The following is a 22,621-nucleotide window of genomic DNA, read 5'->3' on the forward strand; positions in this document are numbered from 1 at the left end:
TGAAAGGGCCAATTTAGCAAGCTGGCTACTGCAGGACATCAACACAAGCAGATCAAGCAAAATCCAAACTAGCCTCCCTTTGGGGGAGTTTTGCTGCGAAAGGACAACCCACAGTTGAGCTCAGTGCAATGCTAATTGGAAAATTATTTGATTTTATTTTTAATCAAGGGAGGCCAAATGCTTCATGGCATCAATCAATCAAATGCTATGGCGACAATATGTCATACTTTGTTGTTCCAGACAGCATCAGATACATGGGCTTCACATACTGAGACAGATGACGACTGTTTTCCTCGCTCAGATGTTTTCTCAGAAGAGATTCATCCATTTACGAATTGACTGAAAATTTTCAATACAGAAAGACGGGATAAATTATTTTGACAATTTGTCTTTTTTTATTGGTCAAATGTTTGGGAAGCCTGGCTTCTCTTGGTATCCATGAATACCCGCCACTGCCTAAATGGGTCCTAAAATTCTAAATCAAATAGTTAAATGATCATTGGTATGACCATCTTATGTTAGCTTAGTGGAGGTTCTGGAGGAAAATAAATATCCAAGGGCCACAAATATCACAGAATCCCAGAACTTGGTCGCATCTTATGGTCACCAAGTCTCTTAATCTACAAATAGAGGCCACCTCCATGCCAATAGGCTCTTTGGAAGGGTTACCAGAAAAAAAGCCTTAATTTAGATCATACAATAATCTAAATGCCTTGAATTGGAACCAGGTGTTATATGATATGAAAATAAAGGTCTTTAGTTGCACACACCAGCAGTGGGTTGAGTGTAAGAATAAGGCTGTAACGTAACAGAATGTGGAGAAGTCAAGGGGTCTGAATACTTTCAGAAGGCACTGTAAAATGTAGTGATGATCTCAAATATTACAAAAACATGTAGGCAATGTACATTCCACATGCTAACTGCACTCCATGCTGTCAAGTAAACACTGAAACTTTTACTCCACCTCTCAGATCCAGATACAGGGGTGGAGACTAGAATGCAATGAAAATGAAAGTAAAATTCTTCAAGTAAACAACATTTAAGAGCAAGGGATTGGGAATATAATCCGTCTAACACAAGAATACACGGTAAGAACCTACAAGTGTTATGATTAAAATAAATCATATTTGGAGTTATGAGATCTTTAGTTAGAGATTTCAGCTGCTACTTAATGTAACAAATAAGAGTGTTAAGAATGTTAGGTAAGTCATCATTATCAAGAGGTGAGTTTCTGCTCAGTAAAAGACACCGTCCCAGGGTAAACTAAATCCAAAAGTGTCAAGGAATACGTTAATCAGTCTGATTTGTGTTTGCTGATATCTGAGTATTCATTCTGGTACAGTTAAAACAAACGTTTTAGAACTTTAACTGGCATTTGTAACGCTCCGGGTGTCGTGGGTGTGGAGTCAGACGCAGGAAACAGAGAGTGCAATACTGTGCTCTTTAATGCACTAACGCAACACTGGGTGCTCAAAACCAAAATAACCCAAACACGGGGGACGAAAATAGTACAGCAGAATACACCAGGACCAAACACGTTCCTCTACTACAGAACCGAAGGTCACAATAATTAATCCCACACAAAGAAACAGGCGGACGGCTGTCTAATAAATCCCAACTAATCATTCACAAACAGGTGCTACCAATAAACATACAAGGAGGGGGAGGAAAGACAATCAGTGGCAGCTAATAGGCTGGTGACGACGACCACAGAGCGCCACCCGACCAGGAAGGGAAGCCACCCTCGGTCGGACTCGTGACAGCATTAAAGTCACCGACCCCTTGTCTTACCGGAGGCAGTCATTCTGTCTTGCCGATCCATTCTGCAGCCATTCTGTCTTGCCCATCCAGCTTGACAGAGCATGAGAGGATCTGCAGATAAGTAAGGGAGAAACTCCACAAATACAGGTGTGGCAAGCTTGTACCCATGAAGACTTGAGGCTGTAATCACTACCAATGGGGCTTCAATATAGTACTGAGTAAAGGTTCTGAATACTTAAGTAAATGTGATCATTTTTTTTCGTATTTTTTTGTAAATCGGCAAACATTTTTAAAGCCTGTTTTGGCTTTGTCATTATTGGGTATTGGAGTCAAAAATACAGAAAACTGAGTGACATGCAGTGCCTTCAGAAAGTATTCACACCTCTTAACTTCTTCCACATTTTGGTAGGTTATGGCCTTACTCTAAAATGGATTCAATCGTTTTTTTCCCCTCATCAATCTACACCCTACTACTTTCACAAAGATAGTAAAGATTCAACTTCATTCAAATTGCATTCAAAATGGATAATCCTGTTCAAGATTGACATAGACTTTAGTGAACCATCATTTTAGTCTGCTCTGTACTTGTACTGTAAGACATTATATATTTTGAAATGTATCTGTGGTAATCATTAACCACGTTTCCATCCACAGTTTTTATGAGAGTAAAGTCATACGTATCTTTTGGTACAATTATAGCTATGACAATGAGAAATGGCGGTGGAAGCGCCTTGAAGCGCAAATATTGATATTATGACCATCACATCGAAGTAAACTTGGAGTCACATGATGATATGGTGTGTGGTCCTCCCAATACATATTGGGAAACCATGTAGTTTATTAGGCTACAGATGAAATAACTTACGATGAACAGTCATAGGGTGGTGAAAGTGCACGGAAACCTTGATGCCGCTTTCAAAAGAAGATTGAGGGTCTTATTCTGGTGACATGACGATCGATGATTGACTGCCATTTGACAAATAAAAATACTCTCACTCTTAATAATCTCATCATGTACAATAGCTTACCTGTACAGCCTTCCGGCACTGTATCTGTCTGTGCGCAGTAGGCTAGATCGTACCAGTCAAGACCAGAGGAGGCACATTTGCTATTTAACTCAACAGTTTTTGTGACAAAACTGTCGGTAGAGTTGAAAATGGGATGGAAACACATTGAACTTCAGATTTTTTTCGGTAGATGAAAACTTAAGCGAAGAAGTACATTTTGTGTGCAGTATGTCATCACACACCGATTACTATCCACAACAAGTCTGTTTGGTGGAAACACCACTGGTGGGAAAATGGCCATAATTTTGGGATATTCATGTGAAAATCTGTCTCCAAATGGATGGAAACTTAGCTTATATAGTACAATCAATAAATTGGATACTTTTCAAATAAAAACAGATGGCTAGTATAGTCTCAAATAGAACACAATTATGCATGCTACACCATGCCACTGCATTCAATGCCATCTGGTGGAGAAAATGTGTCAAGTCCTGACTGTACAACTTCAACATTTCTGACTCCACCCTCCCCTGATAAACAAAATGAGGTGGAAACACCTAAGATACTGTAGTGAGAGTAAAATAAATTCAGTGAAGATTTGCGGGGAACATCATTTCTTAAGCACGGTCACAGGTAAGGAACTCATAGCATAATGAATACAATGGAAACTCTATCTAATCTTATACACATAATAAGAATGCTACCATTATCATGAGGTAAGTTGATGCAGAGTAACGTAGTGGAGAGACTGTGCCATGGTAAACTAAATGAAAACTCAACATTGATATGTAGTGTAATGTGAAGCTGAATAACATGCTTGAATCATACATCTGATTTGTGTTTGCTGATTTTTTAGATGATTATTTCAGAGACAATATGAGCTTTAGAGAGGTAGGAAACAAGTCAGCTATTATCATATCAAACAAACTGGTAGTCCAGGGCAAAGGTTGAATATGACTGATGATGTGCAATCCTGTAAACTGCTTTATCAGAGGATAGGAGGAACTTGGATGAATTGCACTGTTAAGGTACATTTAGAAAACAATGTTCCAAAAGGGTTCTTTGGTTGCCCCTATTTTAGATAGAACACTTTTAGGTGTAACTCTTTTTGGTTCCATTTAGGGGTTGTGTGTGGAAATGGTTTTACATGGAACAGAAAATGGTTCTTCTACCTGGAACCAAAAGGGTTATTGAAAGGGTTCTCCTATCAGAACAGCCGAAGAACACTTATGTTCTTGATATCACCTTTTTTTCTAAGAGTGTATGGAACAACCTTATAAAGGACAGTGTTAGCTACAGTGGTGTCTCAAAAAGGACAACCAATACCATGTGACTTGATGAGATTTGATATTGACTTGACTTGATGCGGAACTAATTTGATGCAAACACTGAATGCCATTACAGATCATTTTGATTGACAGATGTCAAGCCAGGCAGCAGTAATTGTTAACAACAGTCTGGAGAACTGGAAAGTGATTGGTGCAGGAGGGTTTGGACAAGTCCACAAAGCCAGACATGTGGTTTGGAGAATGGATGTGGCCATCAAGTTGCTACAATGTGATGATGGGTAAAATGTCTATACTTTAAACACTTGATTGTATGTCAATTAAATGAGTTTTATATTCCTTTATACACTGATTTGTCTTTCATGATGTGGTCAACCATTTTAGTTAAGACAATATTCCTGTGTTGCCCTCACTCTTTCTGTCCACCCCCTCCCTTGTCCTCTCCTTCCCACCCCTAACTTTATCCCAGCTCTAGCACTTCCCTGCATAATGAGGCAGAAATGCTGCGCAGGAGTACAAGCTCCCATGTGATAAAGATTCTTGGAGTGTACAAGGATTGTCCCCCCAATTGCGGCCCTTCCATCCAGCTGGGTCTTGTGATGGAGTTCATGGAGAGGGGGACACTGGAATCCCTCCTGGACACCCTCTCTCTCCATCCACCTTGGCCCCACCCCCTTGCCTGTCGCTTGGCCCACCAGATCGCTCTGGGGATGAACTTCCTCCATTGCCTCATCCCACCCCTTCTGCATCAAGACCTGAAGCCCAATAATGTGCTGCTGGATAACTACCTTGATGCCAAGGCAAGTTCCAGGCTCCTGGTTCTGATTAGGCTTTAACTGGTGGGAACACGAGCATGAACTGAGGTTCAATAGCACTATTGCTTGTATTATTGAGGCAATATTATAATTATTATTATTGATATTACCATTAATTGATTATTAACTATTTCAACAAATATAGTTAGATGACATGAGTTATACTGCCAGTAATTATAATGCATAAACTGAACATAAACTGAAGACTATCTCTCTGTCTCTGTGTCTCTCTCTCTGTCTCTCTAGCTTGCAGATTTTGGCCTGGCCAAGGTGTCCCACAGTGTTTCCAAGATGAGCAAAGAGTTCCCTGGGAAGGCTGGGGGAACATCTAGTTACATGCCCCCTGAGGCTTTGGAAAATGTGTCATACAAACCCATTCGTGCCTTTGACATCTACAGGTACGTCACTAAATGCCTCAAGAATAATCGATATGGACATATATGACTTTACAATGACTCTTTCTATCTCTCTCTCACACATTCTCTTCTCCAGCTATGGTATACTTCTGTGGTCCATCATCACTGGTCAGTCGAAGCCATATCCTGGTGAGTAACACTTACAATGAATACCATCTTCATGGTGCATTATACTCACATTCATTGCACTTTGCTATGCATAGTAACGTGACGTTATAGCCACACCGTGGCTGTACTAAATTCTACAGGGACTTCAGGTTACGAAAAAAAGAAGGTATGGGAACTGTTTTAAAATATCTGAACATTATGAAGTGGATATGAACACACACGTACCACATGCTTGCTTACACATACGAACTTACACATACACACACCTGATCTCGCTCTCTTCTCTCACTCTCTCTTTTATTTTCTATTCTCTTCTCTCATCCTCTCTATTGTTGAGAATTGTTTTATAATTTAATGTGTTTATTGTTTGTCTATCTTTTTTATGTATTTGTCTACAAGTTTATATATTTTGCCAAAAAGCAAGGGGAAGATATCAGAATAGGGGCATTGGGGAATAATAACATATTGTACGGAATACATTTGTACTGTAGTGAAGACGTCTCTAGAGTAATGCAAGGTCTCTTTCATCATCATGTGAAACGTCAATTGCTATGGATATGCTGGGATGTGTTTTTCAATGATGTTAAAGGTAATTATGATGCAACTATGATGGTGATATGATATGGATTACAATTATCATCATGAATATTAAGGCTATACGCACTACATGTTACACACATAGACACTCACACATAGACATCATACACACTCTCATTATATCATATCCAATATCATACACATCAACCTACTCAGATTTGTTACACACATCATTTGTCTCAATTTTCTAACATCTGTGGCATTGGCCACAGGCAAGGGAATAATAAAAACATTGCTAGAACCTATTTCTTGAATTCTAAATATCAGACATTTGAAATCTCTATTTTCAACCTTCATATTACCTCTGATGGCAGTAACTTTACAAGAACTAATTATGGTCAAATTAGCCTGAGAATAGTATCTAGTTATGGTAAGGGGTGAAATAAGTATAGCTAGTTATAATTGTAATGGTTTAGCAGATTATAAAAAAAGAAGATCAGTCTTTACATGGCTAAAAGAAAAGGAATATAACATATACTGTTTACAGGGAACTCACTCTACATCCTTAGATGAAGTTGCGTGGAAAAGGGAACGGGGCGGTGAAATAATTTTCTGTCATGGACAAAGGAACTCAAAGGATGTGATGATATTAATTAACCAAAATTTCAATCTGAATGTGCAAATAATCAGGAATTATTTGCAAGGAAGGTAGATCCTTTTGAATATGAAAGTGGACAAAATAGAGATTTGGCTCATTAATCTTTATGGTCCAAATCAGGATGATCTACACTTCTTCGAAAACATTTATACCAATTTATACCAACAAATGATCTAATCATTATGGTAGGAGAGTATAAAACAATGTTAAGTACCTCAATGGACAGTAAAGGTAATCACTGTACAAACTATCATCACCCTTAAGGAAATCACAACTATTATGGACACATTAGAAATAGTAGATATTTGGAGACTAAAAAAGCCCGACCTAGTCAGATATACGTGGAGGAGACTTAATCAAGCTAGTCGTCTTGACTACTTTCTTGTCTGTTTCGCTCTTGCATCAAAGTTTTAAAAAGTTTTAATAGGAGACAGAATGCTATCGGATCATCATCTAATTGGCATTCACATAACTCTAGTAGATTTTCCACGTGGACGGGGATATTGGATATTTAATCAAAGATTACTGGAGGACAAGTTATTTTTAACAAGGACAAAATAATTTATAAATGTATTTTTCCAATATAGGTTCAGCATTTACCGATAGACTATGTACAGCTGCAGCGATCGGTTAGCTGCTCAGATAGCAGATGTTTGAAGTTGGTGAGGGAGATAAAAGTCTCCAACTTCAGCGATTTTTGCAATTCGTTCCAGTCACAGGCAGCAGAGAACTGGAACGAAAGGCGGCCAAATGAGGTGTTGGCTTTAGGGATGATCAGTGAGATACACCTGCTGGAGCGCGTGCTACGGATGGGTGTTGCCATCGTGACCAATGAACTGAGATAAGGCGGAGCTTTACCTAGCATGGACTTGTAGATGACCTGGAGCCAGTAGGTCTGGAGGCGAATATGTAGCGAGGGCCAGCCGACTAGAGCATACAGGTCGCAGTGGTGGGTGGTATAAGGTGCTTTAGTAACAAAAACGGATGGCACTGTGATAAACTGCATCCAGTTTGGTGAGTAGAGTATTGGAAGCTATTTTGTAGATGACATCGCCAAAGTCGAGGATCGGTAGGATAGTCAGTTTTACTAGGGTAAGTTTGGCGGCGTGAGTGAAGGAGGCTTCGTTGCGGAATAGAAAGCCGATTCCAGATTTGATTTTAGATTGGAGATGTTTGATATGAGTCTGGAAGGAGAGTTTACAGTCTAGCCAGATACCTAGGTACAAACAGCAAACGGTTGAAAAGCATGCATTTGGTTTTAATAGCGTTTAAGAGCAGTTGGAGGCCACGGAAGAAGTGTTGTATGGCATTGAAGCTCATTTGGAGGTTAGATAGCACAGTGTCCAAGGACGGGCCGGAAGTATACAGAATGGTGTCGTCTGCGTAGAGGTGGATCAGGGAATCGCCCACAGCAAGAGCAACATCATTGATATATACACAGAAAAGAGTCTGTCCGAGAATTGAACCCTGTGGCACTCCCATAGAGAATATCAGAGGACCGGACAGCATGCCCGCCGATTTGACACACTGAACTCTGTCTGCAAAGTAGTTGGTGAAACAGGCAAGGCAGTCATCAGAGGCTGCTGAGTCTGCCGATAAGAATATGGTGATTGACGAAAAAGCCTTGGCAAGGTCGATGAAGACGGCTGCACAGTACTGTCTTTTATCGATGGTGGTTATGATCTCGTTTAGTACCTTGAGCGTGGCTGAGGTGCACCCGTGACCGGCTCGGAAACCAGATTGCACAGCGGAGAAGGTACGGTGGGATTCGAGATGGTCAGTGACCTGTTTGTTGACTTGGCTTTCGAAGACCTTAGATATCAAATCAAATCAAATTTATTTATTTAGCTCTTCGTACATCATCTGATATCTCAAAGTGCTGTACAGAAACCCAGCCTAAAACCCCAAACAGCAAGCAATGCAGGTGTAGAAGCACGGTGGCTAGGAAAAACTCCCAAGAAAGGCCCAAACCTAGGAAGAAACCTAGAGAGGAACCAGGCTATGTGGGGTGGCCAGTCCTCTTCTGGCTGTGCCGGGTGGAGATTATAACAGAACATGGCCAAGATGTTCAAATGTTCATAAATTACCAGCATGGTCCAATAATAATAAGGCAGAACAGGTGAAACTGGAGCAGCAGCACGGCCAGGTGGACTGGGGACAGCAAGGAGTAATCATGTCAGCCAGTCCTGAGGCATGGTCCTAGGGCTCAGGTCCTCCGAGAGAGAGAAAGAAAGAGAAAAAGAGAGCAGATAGGCAGGCAGGATGGATATAGGTCTGTAACAGTTTGGGTCCATGGTGTCTCCCCCTTTGAAGAGGTGGATGACTGCGGCAGCTTTCCAATCCTTGGGGATCTCAGACGATATGAAAGAGAGGTTGAACAGGCAGGTAATAGGGGTTGCGACAATGGCGGCGGATAGTTTCAGAAATAGAGGGTCCAGATTGTCAAGCCCAGCTGATTTGTACGGGTCCAGGTTTTGCAGCTCTTTCATAACATCTGCTATCTGGATTTGGGTAAAGGAGAACCTGGAGAGGCTTGGGCGAGTAGCTGCGGGGAGGGGGAAGCTGTTGGCTGAGGTTGGAGTAGCCAGGAGGAAGGCATGGCCAGGCATTGAGAAATGCTTGTTGAAGTTTTCGATAATCATGGATTTATCGGTGGTGACCGTGTTACCTAGCCTCAGTGCAGTGGGCAGCTGGGAGGAGGTGCTCTTGTTCTCCATGGACTTCACAGTGTCCCAGAACATTTTTGAGTTAGAGCTACAAGATGCAAATTTCTGCCTGAAGAAGCTGGCCTTTGCTTTCCTGACTGACTGGAGAAAAATGCACATAATTCTTCCTGAATCTCCAATACAGGAACGCTAACAAGAAGAATTTGCAGAAACTCGTTACTGAAGATGGAGTCATCTATGATTCTCCTAATTATATTTTAAAAGAGGAAGCTAATTATTTTAGGCAGATGTTTTCCGTCTCATCCTCTCCCACTGAATGAAGATTAAGTTAAGGAATTCTTTCCAAATAATATAAAAAATGTAAAATTAACAAATGTACAGAAATATCAGTGCGAAGGCCAAATTACAGAGGAATAACTTTTTGAGGCTATTAAATCCTTTCAGTCTGGAAAAACCCCAGGGCTTGATGGCATACCGGTAGAGGTATATAAAAATTTTTTGATATACTAAAAGCTCCATTGTTAGATTGTTTTAACTACTCCTATAGAATAGGTCTGTCAGGTACTCAGCAGGAAGGTCTAATTTCTCGATTATTAAAATACGACCCAGGTGGCAAATAAAAATAAACTGGAGGCCTCTTACACTTCAATCTTGTGATGCAAAAATACTAGCATAATGCATAGCACTCAGAATTAAAAGGGTTTTACCAGGTATTGTTCATCCTGATCAGACAGGTTTCTTACATGGACGATACATTGGAGATAATATACGACAACTACTAGAAATAATAGAACATCATGAAACATATAAGAAGCCAGGAATGGTATTCATAGCAGATATTGAAAAGGCATTTGATAAAGTAATATTGGATTTTATTTCTAAATGCCTGGATTTTTTCAATTTCAGTAATTCCCTTATAAAATGGGTAAAAATAATGTATAGCAACCCCAGGTGTAAAAGAGTAAATAACGGCTACTTCTCAGAGAGTTTTGAATTGTCAAGAGTAGTTAAACAAGGGTGTCCACTGTCACCATATCTATTCGTTATGGCCATCAAAATGCTAGCTATTAGAATCAGATCCTATAACAACATTAGAGGATTAGAAATCCAAGGCTTAAAAACAAAGGTGTCCATGTATGCCGATGACTTAAGTTTTATGTTAAGTCTGAAAACTAGATCCCTGCAATGTCTCATTAATCTTTCTGGGATATGTGGGACGCTAGCATCCCACCTGGCCTGGAAAAAGCCAGGGAAAATTCAAATAAATGACTATAAAAATCAAACTTTCATTATATCACACATGCAAGATAGCAAATTAAACCTACACTTGTTGTGAATCCAGCCAACATGCCAGATTTCAAAAAGGCTTTTCGGCGAAAGCAAACTATGCTATTATCTGAGGATAGCACCTCTGTAAACAAAGAGAGAGAAGCATATTTCAACCTTGAAGGTGCGACACAAAACGCAGAAATTAAAATATAATTCATGCCCTACCTTTGACGAGCTTCTTTTTTTGGCACTCCAATATGTCCCATCACAAATGGTCCTTTTGTTCGATTAAGTCCGTCGCTATATATCCAAAATGTCAATTTATTTGGCGCGTTTCATCCAGAAAAACACCAGTTCCAACTTGCTCAACGTGACTACAAAATATCTCAAAAGTTACCTGTAAACTTTGCCAAAACATTTCAAGCTACTTTTGTAATACAACTTGAGGTATTTTTTTACGTAAATAATTGAGAAAATTGAAGACGGGATGATCTGTGTTCAATACAGGAAGAAAACAAACTGAAGCATGCTTTCTGGTCATGCGCCTCCATCTAACAGTACACTTCAAGTGACCCTCGTTCAAGATGGTTGTACTTCTTCATTACACAAAGGAATAACCTCAACTAATTTCTAAAGACTGTTGACATCCAGTGGAAGCGATAGCAACTATAAGAAGGTCCCTTAGAAATCTGGATTCCCAATGAAACCTCATTGAAAAGAGAGTGACCTCAAAAAATAAAAAATCTGAATGGTTTGTCCTCGGGGTTTCGCCTGCTAAATATGTTCTGTTATACTCACAGACATGATTCAAACAGTTTTAGAATCTTCGGAGTGTTTTTCTATCCAAATATACTAATAATATGCATATCTTCTGGGGATGAGTAGCAGGTAGTTGAATTTGGGCATGCATTTCATCCGGACGTGAAAATACTGCCCCCTGTCACCAAGAAGTTAAAGAGCTAGATAACTTTTCTGTACTCTCTGGACTAAAACGTAATTATGATAAGTGTACAATATTACGTATTGGATCCTTAAAAAAATACAACTTTTACATTACCTTGCAGCTTACCTATAAAATGGGCTGATGGTGAAGTAGACATACTCGGTATTCATATCACAAAAGATATAAATAAGCTCTCCACAATTAATTTAAATAGAAAACTTGTAAACATAGACAAGATCCTGCTACCATGGAGAGGTAAATACCTATCTATTTATGGAAAAATTGCCCTGATTAACTCCTTTGTCATATCTCAGTTTACTCACTTACTTATGGCGCTGCCTACTCCCGGTGATTCATTTTTCAAATCATATGAGCAAAAATAGTTTGCTTTATCTGGGACGCTAAACCAGACAAAATAAAACAAGCCTATTGGGTGGGTTGAGATGATTAAATATAAAAGCACTAAACCTCTCTCTAAAAGCTTCACTCATTCAAAAGTTTTATTTGAACCCTAAATGGTTCTCAAGTAGTTTACTAAGAAAAGCTCATCCATTGTTTAAAAATGGCATTTTTGCCATTGTGCAGATTGCCATGTCTCATTTTCGATTAATTGAAATTTATACTTTTTTCAAAGTATCTGTCTTTTTCAAACAAGCCTTAAAGAGCTGGCTACAATTTACATTTCATCCCCCTGAAAAGATAGAACAAATATTACAACAAATATTATGGCTGAACTCAAATGTGCTGGTTGATAAAATACCTGTATTTGTGGGAAAGATGTTTGAAAAGGGTATTTTGTTCTTAAATTATATTGTAAATTGTAATGGTAGAGTTATGTCCTTTATGTAGTTATCAGAATTGTACGGGAAGGTCTGCTCAGTCCAAGAGTACAACCAATTCATTATATCATTGCCCCAAAAATGGAGGAGGCGGGTGGCAGCGGGAGGAGGTAGGGAACTGGTCTGTCTGCCCAATATAAAGGATCAAAACTGGCGGGGGGAATAAAAATAGCATAAGTAGGAAAGTATAGCAGTTTCATTTGAGGACCAGGATGTTGACAACTGTACCATACAGATTGCAAAATATTTGGGATGAGATTTTTGATGTACCGATTCTATGGTTCATGGTGTATGAGTTGATATATAAAACAACGCAAGATTCAAGACTTCATGCTTTTCAGCTAAAATTATTATATAGAATTCTTGCCACCAACAAAATGTTGAATATTTGGGGCATAAAATCATCGAAGCTCTGCAGATTTTGTTGTGAGGATACAGAATCAATAGACCATTTATTTTGGTATTGCCCTCAGGTAGCCTGTTTCTGGTCTTAGATTCAGGAATGGCTGAAAATGCATAGCATTGATCTAAAATTGACCCTAGAAATAATACTGTTAGGAGATCTGGAGAGACCGGGTCAATCAATTACTAATATAATAATACTCTTATTAAAAGTATTTATCTTCAACACGCAATCTGTAGATTCTATTCGATTAGATCGATTGAAATTGTACGTTAAACATCATAGCACAGTTGAAAGATATGTGTTGTGTAGAAATACGAAGTGGGTGACCAGCAGAGGTAGATGGGATGGGCTGAGGGAAGCTGAGGGTTGGTATGTGGAATTAGAGACAAGTGGGAGTAGAGTTGCTGCGTGAGAGAGAGAATGATGGTCAAAAAACATCTAAATAAAACATAATAAAAGTATATTTGAATGACACTAAGTGGCAGTGTTTTTACAACTAATTCCGGTTTGCCAGAGGCTGATGCCGTGCAGGTGTTTGTACACATGCATATACACACACTCTCATTCAAATGAACACATACAAGAACACACACATACATGCAACAGTGCCAGACATGCACACAAACACATAAAGTAGACATTGCTGTTATGATTTCAGTTCTCTTTGATGTCCTTTGTTTTAAATGTATATATTTTTTTGCATTGTTGTTTGCTGTTTTCTTCTGTCTTTTCCTTTTTTCTCTTGTGTTCATTCTCTTGGTTTTTAGTGCATTGGGGGGTTCTTGGGGGTGGGGAATGGAAATAATTGTATTTTTTATTTTGTTTCTTCTTGGTGGGGACTGTGTGAGGGTTCTCGAATGTTTGAGGGACAGCTATTGGGGAACTGTTGGGGGATCTTGGAGGGTTTCACAAGATTGTGATCATGAAAAAGGTTTTTTTAAATAAAATAATAAAAAAATAATAAAAAACGTTACATTATACTGTACCACATAGACAATAATAACTGTTCAGAAACATTACATCTACAAGTACATTCATAGAGAAATATGGCTGGACTGTTTAAGACTTCTTGGAGCACCTTACCTTTACTCTTCAATCTCTTCTAGATGTCCATGCCAGAGAGTTCAGCAGGTTCTGTTTTCTCATCAAAGACGGAAAACAGAGGCCTTCCCTGGAGGCAGTGGACGAAGAGCAGTTCGAGGGGCTAGGGGACCTGGTGGAGCTCATGAAGAAGTGCTGGGACCATGAGCCCCCTAAGAGACCCCCCTTCGATGGTAAGAGTACAGGAGTGTAGTTGGAATATTCATTTTTTCATCACATAGGATAGCTATACTCATCCAGTTAGGATTGTGTACATCTTGATTGTCATAACATAAGCATGTATGTCTTTATTTAAGACTGTTACACATCACTGATACATGTCGTTTGGAACTCTTCCTGTTTATTTTTCAGAATGCGTCCTTGTGACAGGAAAGGTGTTTGAGAAGCACCAGAAGGGGATACAGAAAGCCGTCAATCAAGTGCTGCTAAAACTGGTACAGAACAAGACACTAAAGCTATGTTCTGATATGTACATTACTGTACCACTCGGAATAAACAAATGTATTTGTCATGCATTTAAGTGGTAATGCTTATGTGGGCATTGGAACATAGCATACTAATAACTGTCTCCTCCTTATTCTACTCTTCCCTCTATCATACCCTCTCTCTAGAACCTGGGAAGTGAGGAGAGAAGTAAAACATCAGGTGTTGGCACCCCCAGTGTATCTCCAAGTTCAAAGCCACCTGGTATAACACTTTATAACAACTAATACTACTATTGAACTTAGTATCCAAGTATTGACTTGATTGAGTTCATCTAAATCATAGGCCAAATATAGAATGTTAACCTTTCTTCCACAGCATGTCCAAAAGACAAGGTGAATATCTCTGCTGATGTGAAGACTGGTTCACTCCCTCCATCACAGGTAAGTGAATTTGGCCTTCACTGAGATGCATCTATGGCTTGATGAGAAAACACAGAATAATATTGCCTACAAAGCTCTTGGTCTGCTCATATCCTGTAAACAGTGGCAGATGTAGGTATAGGCGACATGGGCAGCCGCCCAGGGCGGCGTCTTGCAAAAACATTCGGAATGGTGACATTTGCGCGATCGGTTTTCTATCGCTCATTTGCACCTCACGTCAATGATAGGTCACCGTGTGGGAATGTGGGTCAATTAACCTTGTTGGAGTGGTGGCCCTGATTCTAGTTTGTGAGCAAGGCAGGCTACTGCCTGGGAAGGTCTCCCACTCAGAAATACAAGATGAAGAGGGGGCGGGGGTAGGTTGACCTCAGATCTCCCTACTGGAAGACCAAGGTTGGGGGAGCAGGGGAATCTATCAAATAGCGCACCTCTAACGTTGTACAGTTACTAATGCAATTGGTTGTGCAATTTAGTTTGTGTGTTTCTTGTTTGAAGTGCAATAGTGTAATAATCAGATTCTCTTCTTTATAAGTGTGTTATTCTATTTGTGCATTTGTGTGATATAGGATTTGTGCAATTTAGTTTTATTTGTGTGATTTTTGTTAGCAATAGGGTAATAGAGTAATAATTTGATTCTCTTTTTTATTTGTTCTTATATACTTGTCACACTCTGATCATTATTTGCGTTGTTTGTTTCTATGTTTTGTTTGGTCAGGGTGTGATATGAGTGGGCATTCTATGTTGCATGTCTAGTTAGTCTGTTTCTATGTGTTTTGGCCTGATATGGTTCTCAATCAGTGGCAGGTGTTTGTTGTTGTCTCTGATTGGGAACCATATTTAGGTAGCCTGTTTTGTATTGTGGTTCGTGGGTTATTGTCTATGTGATGTTGCATGTTTCCACACAGTATTGATAGTGGTCACGTTCATCTTATTATTTTGTTCATTTGTTTAGTGTTCGTCGTGTTCATTCATCTACATTAAAATAATGTATTCACACCACGCTGCACATTGGTCTCCTCACTACGACGATCGTGACAATACTACAATTTGTTTCTATTTGTCTTTGTTACTTCTTGATATTTATGAGTCTTATTTTGTATATATTTTCATATTTACATCGTTTTAAATGTTATGATTGTTTATTTGTGTTGTTCCAAATGTCTGATTAAAAATTACAGTTAGTGTGGAGGGCCTAAAGGTATAAAGGCTTGAGGCCAGACCCAGATGCAGCTACAGGATGCAGATGGTTTGAGTATTAGATATTTATTACTTCCAAAAGGGTAAGAAAGAGAATGGTCATGGACAGGCAAAAGGTCAAAACGAGTTCAGAGTCCAGGAGGTACAGAGTGGCAGGCATGCTCGAGGTCAGTGCAGGCAGACTGGTCAGGCAGGCGGGTATGGAGTCCAGAAAACAGGCAAGCGTCAAAACCGGGAGGACTGGAAAAAAGCAGGAGTACGGGAAAAAGTATGGGACAAACACACTGGTTGACTTGAAACAGACAGGACCAACTGGAATAGAGAGACAGTAAACACAGGGATAAATACACTGGGGAAAATAAGCGACACCTGGAGGGGGTGGAGACAATCACAAGGACAGGTGAAACAGATAAAGGTGTTACAGTACAGTAGTTTAATATGTTAAATTATTTATTTTTGTTGTTACAAATATCTGACAAAAAATTACAGTTAGTGCAGAATGGTGCTTTTTGGGGCTGTAAGGCTGCTCATATTATGGTTTTCAAACATATCAATTGTGATTTTGTAAATTTCTTTTAATTTCTGCTTACTGTAGGATGTGGCTGATGGCTTGTCCTCAAAACCAATCGACAAAGGTAAAATAACAATTTAATTATCTCTCCTTTCCTCTCTCTGCTCTTCCCTTACTCTCTATATCTCTCACTTATCTTAACTTCCAATCATATGAGTGTGAGAACAGCTTGTCAAATAGATCAGATATGAAAAACAGAGTTATTTGCACTCCTTGTATTTCTCCAGGTACATTAGAAAAATGTCAATACTTGTAAGTGAAAGTCCAGTGAATTTACAGTCATGCTACACTACACTCCAAAAATGTTAACTTTTCTTAAATCAACGTTTTGGTCAATAGACTGAAAAAAGTCTGGACACCTTTAGTTTTTATAACCTCAGACAGGATGTGATCCATATAGAGAAAATATCATTGCTCCTACATGCATATGGTCCCTTGCAGCTTTTGCCCATTTGTCATTATATGTTGTCCTATCTGTCTGTCCTGTCTGTCTGTCCTGTCTGTTTGTCCCGTCTGTCTGTCCTGTCTGTTTGTCCTGTCTGTCTGTCCTGTCTGAATGTCCTGTCTGTCTGTCCTATCTGTCTGTCCTGTCTGAATGTCCTGTCTGAATGTCCTGTCTGAATGTCCTGTCTGTCCTGTCTGTCTTGTCTGTCTGTCCTGTCTGAATGTCCTGTCTGTCCTATCTGTCTGTCCTGTCTGAATGTCCTGTTTGACAACCCACGTCACTGCATGGGAAATATCCCTTGATGTGATTTTGTTGTTGTGCAGAAAGACAAAACAGTCATTTCTGATGGAGTCAGGCAGAGATGAGACTAATCAAAAGGAAAAGTGGCTAAATCAACCTTTTCCAAAGCTCTGCTGAAACATTAACCTCTTCTAGTCAAAGATTTAGGAAAGCAGCACCCCCCTTTTTGTAAGCTTTTCTTTCTCTGCTGTTGGTGACATATCAAATACATGTATATTCCTGTTATTTACCAATGTTAAATCTCTGTCTCTGCTGCCCTGTGATCAGCAGTAATGTTGATGGTCTACATATTGATTTCATTGTATATCCCACCAGGGGACAATCTGGTGTTTTTAGATAGCCTGAATTCTATGTTAGATCAAATCCAGACAGTAACTATTTTTTAGCAGGTGATCTAAATCATACATTTGATAAGATTGAAATACATAGTAATAAAAAGGGGCACATTTAGAGAACCTCCAAAGAGGCTGAGAAATGTCATTTCTGCAAACAATTTACAGGAAATCTAGAGATTGCTATTTCCAACTGCAAAGACTATAACTTTTTTTTCACAAAATAAGAAAAGTTATTAAAAAATGGACTACATGTTTTTTCTCCAAAAATGTGCTCAACAATATACTGGAATAAATCAATCATGATATAGTCTTCTCCCCAGTCTAGCCAGGATCAATCTGCAGTCATGGAGACAAAGTAGTATGGCAATGTAACCTGCCTTGTTTGCGTGGGATTCATGCTGAAATATTACTGAACTAGTGTTGTAAGAAGATACTACAAAATAATGGAACTAAATAATTACTGTAATTGACCAGATTCACACTGAGAGGCGTGATGAATAAATAGATGACATAAAGTCAGGAGTCTATCAATCTGCAAGACAACAGTATGCATATTACTGAGGAAATATTCATATTGGAAAATATGGCATGCTCAACTCTTTAAAAAAAAGCTTTGTTTGGTGTTGATATGAAATGCATTTTAGTAACTCAGATTGTGACTACTGAATGTCATTGTCATTCAGGAAACAATTCTGGTGCAAGGTCTTTCTTAAGTCATGTTTGTCAGATGATGCCGAAATAAAATCTTCTGTATTACGGTCTTACCTGTATAGTCCTGTACATTTACAGTTAGATTCATTGAAAATCAATCATTCTTTAAGGTTGTTTGAATAGCAAATGTTCTCTAACCCAGGTGCCCAATTTGTGGATGATAACATGGAACAACTTGTTCAAAGGATTTCCCTGATGATGCCAATAGCAGATGGCCTGTACCAGAAGAAAATGATCCATTATGAGGATTACTCTGAAATCACTGCGGCCCAAACCAGTATGGCAAAGATGAGAAAGCTATATATGGCCCTGCAACCAGGAGGATCGGTGGCTAAATCAGCCTTTTACCAAATTCTACTGAACCAACAATCTCTTCTAGTCAAAGAACTGGGTAAACTCCTCTCTCTCCTCTTTTGGTATCATACGTATCTATCAGTTAAATATATGTGTATTCCAGTCCCTGCTCCCCTGGAATCAGCTGTAATGTTGATTATCTATCATGAGTTTGAATGGAGAAGGTGATGGTTTGTTATGGTGCTGAAATGTTCCCCATAGCCACCCTGTAATTCTAAACCCTGCACACAACTGATTATTTCCCTTTGTTATCCTATATGACTACAGGGGGGTTGGCCAGAAATGAAGTCATAACTTGAGCGGCTTCTACAGTCTTGGTCTGGACTACTTTTTTTTCAAATCTCACACATTACCTCAGAAATATTGCTCCTTTCACACCAATTGTCAAACAACAATTTGTAACAAAATAAATACAGGAAAAATATTCAATCACGTCATGTCTTTTCCTGGTTGCTTATGTGTTCAGACTGCCTACCGACTGCCTACCGAAGACAGCGAACTAGGACCCAGACTGGAATTTGCCACCAGACAGGAGAAGTCATACAAAAACCTTGACATCTGAATCTTTAATGCTTTTACTATATAAGATTTTGAAAACCAGTGTGTGTGAATCACAGGAGGCTGGTGAGGAGGTGACGGCGCATAGTAAGGCCTGGAATGGAGGAAATGGAATGCCGTTACATTCATTCCGTTCCAACCATTACTATGAGGTCGTCCTCCCCAAATACGGTGCCACCTGTGGCGGGAATGCTGCAAATGTCTCACCATTATGCCTTAAACATACCTGGAAACATATTAATTTGGAGAAAAAAAAATGTTGATCCAATACTACATCTGTGAAATATAAGAGTTTGTCAATGTGGTGAGTGTTCAGGTCCAGGTGGTGGATAGGATACATTTTTACTCACAGTGTAAAGTTGCTCTTTATTCTACAGAAAATCACTGTGTAAACACATATCATCCCTACGTTATATCTGTCTTCTATCACCGTAGAGACCAGTATTCACAAGCAGCACATGGAGAAAATCCTTTGCTATTTTAATGTTCTTGTTTTTGTAAATATGTGGTATATCTGCATGTTTTGTGATTCCTGCATGAGTAATTGCCTTTGAGGACAAAGTTATCTAAATCTGACCTGTATTAACTCTGATCACCACTAGATGGAGGTCACTGACCAGATTGTGTAGAATTACATTTCTATCAAGAAAAGTAAATGTGCATTTGGTATAGAATAGATATGTTGCATTTGGTGAAGCCTGCAGACCTGAAACCAGTGGGGTAGATGGCAAAGCAGGATCAATTATTTCTGAGATAGACCAACGTACTCTGAATAAAACATGTGATTACATGTCTGTATATAACGTCTTAACTCTGCACTTGGAAGTCCAACCCCTCTGATTCAGATAAAAAGGGGTGGAGAATGTAAAGAGAGATGTGAAAGTAAAAATCTGAAGAGAAAGTTGAGACAGTTACTGGGAGTTATCTGTCCAACACAGACACATTGTAAGTACCTCGGTGTAATGGGTAAAATAAAGATTGCCAATGTGTCAATATGGTTGACTCCATATTTTTGCTCGTAGTAAAGTTGTATTCATTTCATATTTTTATATTTGACCCATTCTAGTGATCTACAATGGCCACACCCGTTCCACAGCGGCTGCTGGCTACCCTAGAAAAACTAGACAAGGCTACATTTGAGACCTTCCAGTGGAACCTGATGGAGGAAACACTCGAAGGCTTCAATCCCATGTCAATCGCCAGTCTAGAGGATGCTAGCAGGCACAAGACAGTGAGTAAGATGGTGCAGGCCTACAAGAAAGAAGGCGCTATGACAATCACACAGAAGATCCTGGAGAACATAGGAATGATTGATCTAGCAGATAAGTTAAAGACCGAGGGCAAAAAAGGTCATTCAGAATTAACTGATTACAAATTCTGTATGCAACAAATGTACTTTCATTTGTGCATTTGAATCATTCTTCCACATACTGTAAAGTTGATTATAGTAAATATGCAAATGTCTATTGTTGATAGTTGAACATTGAAAGGCAGTTTCCTGGACACATATAATTAAAGCTACACCTGAACTAAAAATCATTTTCAGTTGAGATTCTCAATTTTTATTGCTTTTTATTCCAGAAGAAGGCTTCTAATCTGTGCTCAGGAAGCTGCCCCTGAATGTCGGCCTACTTGTGCAATGAAGTAAAAGCAGTTCTGCATTCCATAAGTCAATATGTGCTCTATTTAACTCCGGCTACAAATACAGAACATGTATTGGATGTTGATTCTTTACCAACAATGGCATGGAGTCTCTCTCTCTTGCCAGATCAAGATGCTACTCCCCAGTCTAGCCAGGATCAATCTGCAGTCATGGAGACAAAGCAGTATGGTAATGTAACCTGCCTTGTTTGCATGGGATAAATGTTGAAATATTACTGAACTAGTGTTGTAAGAAGATATTTCACAAAATGGAACTAAAACATGACTAATTGACCAGATTCACACTGAGAGGCGTGATGAATAAATAGATGACCTAAAGTCAGGAGTCTATCAATCTGCAAGACAACAGTATGCATATTACTGAGGAAATATTCATATTGGAAAATATGGCATGCTCAACTCTTAAAAAAGCTTTGTTGGGTGCTGATATGAAATGCATTTTAGTAACTCAGATTGTGACTACTGAATGTCATTTTCATTCAGGAAACAATTCTGGTGCAAGGTCTTTCTTGAGTCATGTTTGTCAGATGATGCCAAAAGAAAATCTTCTGTATTACGGGTTCACCTGTATAGTCCTGTACATTCACGGTTAGATTCACTGAAAATCAATCATTCTTTAAGGTTGTTTGAATAACAAATGTTCTCTAACCCAGGTGCCCAATTTGTGGATGATAACATGGAACAACTTGTTCAAAGGATTTCCCTGGTGATGCCAATAGCAGATGGCCTGTACCAGAAGAAAATGATCCATTATGAGGATTACTCTGAAATCACTGCGGCCCAAACCAGTATGGCAAAGATGAGAAAGCTATATATGGCCCTGCAACCAGGAGGATCGGTGGCTAAATCAGCCTTTTACCAAATTCTACTGAAACAACAATCTCTTCTAGTCACAGAACTGGGTAAACTCCTCTCTCTCCTCTTTTGGTATCATACATATCTATCAGTTAAATATATGTGTATTCCAGTCCCTGCTCCCCTGGAATCAGCTGTAATGTTGATTATCTATCATGAGTTTGAATGGAGAAGGTGATGGTTTGTTATGGTGCTGAAATGTTCCCCATAGCCACCCTGTAATTCTAAACCCTGCACACAACTGATTATTTCCCTTTGTTATCCTATATGACTACAGGTGGGGTTGGCCAGAAATGAAGTCATAACTTGAGCGGCTTCTACAGTCTTGGTCTGGATGCACTTTTTTTCAAATCTCACACATTACTTCAAAAATATTGGTCCTTTCACACCACTGTTGTCAAACAAAAATTTGTAACAAAATAAATGTTTTAAAAAATGAATCAGACCATGTCTTTTCCTGGTTGCTTCATTGTTCAGATTGCATACCGATGACAGCGAACTAGGACACAGACTGGGATTTGCCACCAGACAAGAGAAGTCATACAAAAACCATCTTTAATAGTTTTACTCTATAGGATTTTGAAATACAGTGTGTGGGAATCACATGAAACTGGTAATGAGAGGACGGCTCATACTAAGGGCTTGAATGGAGGAAATGGAATGGTATCAAACAGATTGATCTGTCCATTCATTCTGTTCCAGCCATTACTATGAGCTTGTCCTCCCAAATTAAGGCGCCACCAGCCACCTGTGGTGGGAATACTGCAAATATCTCACCATTATGCCTAAACATACCTGGAAACATTTTCATTTGAAAAACAAAAAGTTGATCCAATACTACATCTGTGAAATATAAGAGTTTGTCAATGTGGTGAGTGTTCAGGTCCAGGTGGTGGATAGGATACAATTTTTACTCACAGTGTAAAGTTGCTCTTTATTCTACAGAAAATCACTG

General features: G+C 39.2%; 1 protein-coding gene across 9 annotated transcripts; it reads left to right on the forward strand.

Moving 5' to 3' along the window:
* Positions 1-972: 972 nt before the first annotated feature.
* On the forward strand, positions 973-22,102 carry LOC124001421 (receptor-interacting serine/threonine-protein kinase 3-like). 9 transcript variants are annotated; one of them, XM_046308189.1, is made up of 13 exons: positions 974-1,088; positions 4,173-4,335; positions 4,524-4,854; positions 5,116-5,267; positions 5,362-5,414; positions 13,818-13,985; positions 14,164-14,246; positions 14,424-14,499; positions 14,614-14,678; positions 16,471-16,510; positions 18,380-18,628; positions 18,859-18,908; positions 19,058-19,199. In XM_046308189.1, the coding sequence occupies exons 2-12, from the start codon at positions 4,190-4,192 to the stop codon at positions 18,888-18,890; spliced, it is 1,395 nt and encodes a 464-aa protein (XP_046164145.1). In that variant the 5' UTR covers positions 974-1,088; positions 4,173-4,189; the 3' UTR covers positions 18,891-18,908; positions 19,058-19,199. The 9 variants fall into 9 exon arrangements, with proteins under 9 accessions (XP_046164118.1, XP_046164145.1, XP_046164154.1 ...); XM_046308198.1 differs by lacking the exons at positions 18,380-18,628; positions 18,859-18,908; positions 19,058-19,199 and adding exons at positions 21,465-21,713; positions 21,944-22,102; XM_046308182.1 differs by lacking the exon at positions 19,058-19,199 and having other exon boundaries at positions 18,859-19,023.
* Positions 22,103-22,621: the final 519 nt, after the last annotated feature.

The sequence above is a fragment of the Oncorhynchus gorbuscha genome, linkage group LG02 (genome assembly GCF_021184085.1).
Source record: "Oncorhynchus gorbuscha isolate QuinsamMale2020 ecotype Even-year linkage group LG02, OgorEven_v1.0, whole genome shotgun sequence".
Classification (NCBI taxonomy): domain Eukaryota; kingdom Metazoa; phylum Chordata; class Actinopteri; order Salmoniformes; family Salmonidae; genus Oncorhynchus; species Oncorhynchus gorbuscha.

What these genes read in the sequence shown, in the direction of transcription:
- LOC124001421 (XM_046308162.1), top strand. Translation starts at nt 4,190, where the DNA reads ATGTCAAGCCAGGCAGCAGTAATTGTTAACAACAGTCTGGAGAACTGG. An exon ending in TCAGTCGAAGCCATATCCTG is followed by an intron (nt 5,415 to 13,817) that starts GTGAGTAACACT and finishes AATCTCTTCTAG; the next exon opens with ATGTCCATGCCAGAGAGTTC. An exon ending in TCCAAGTTCAAAGCCACCTG is followed by an intron (nt 14,500 to 14,613) that starts GTATAACACTTT and finishes TTTCTTCCACAG; the next exon opens with CATGTCCAAAAGACAAGGTG.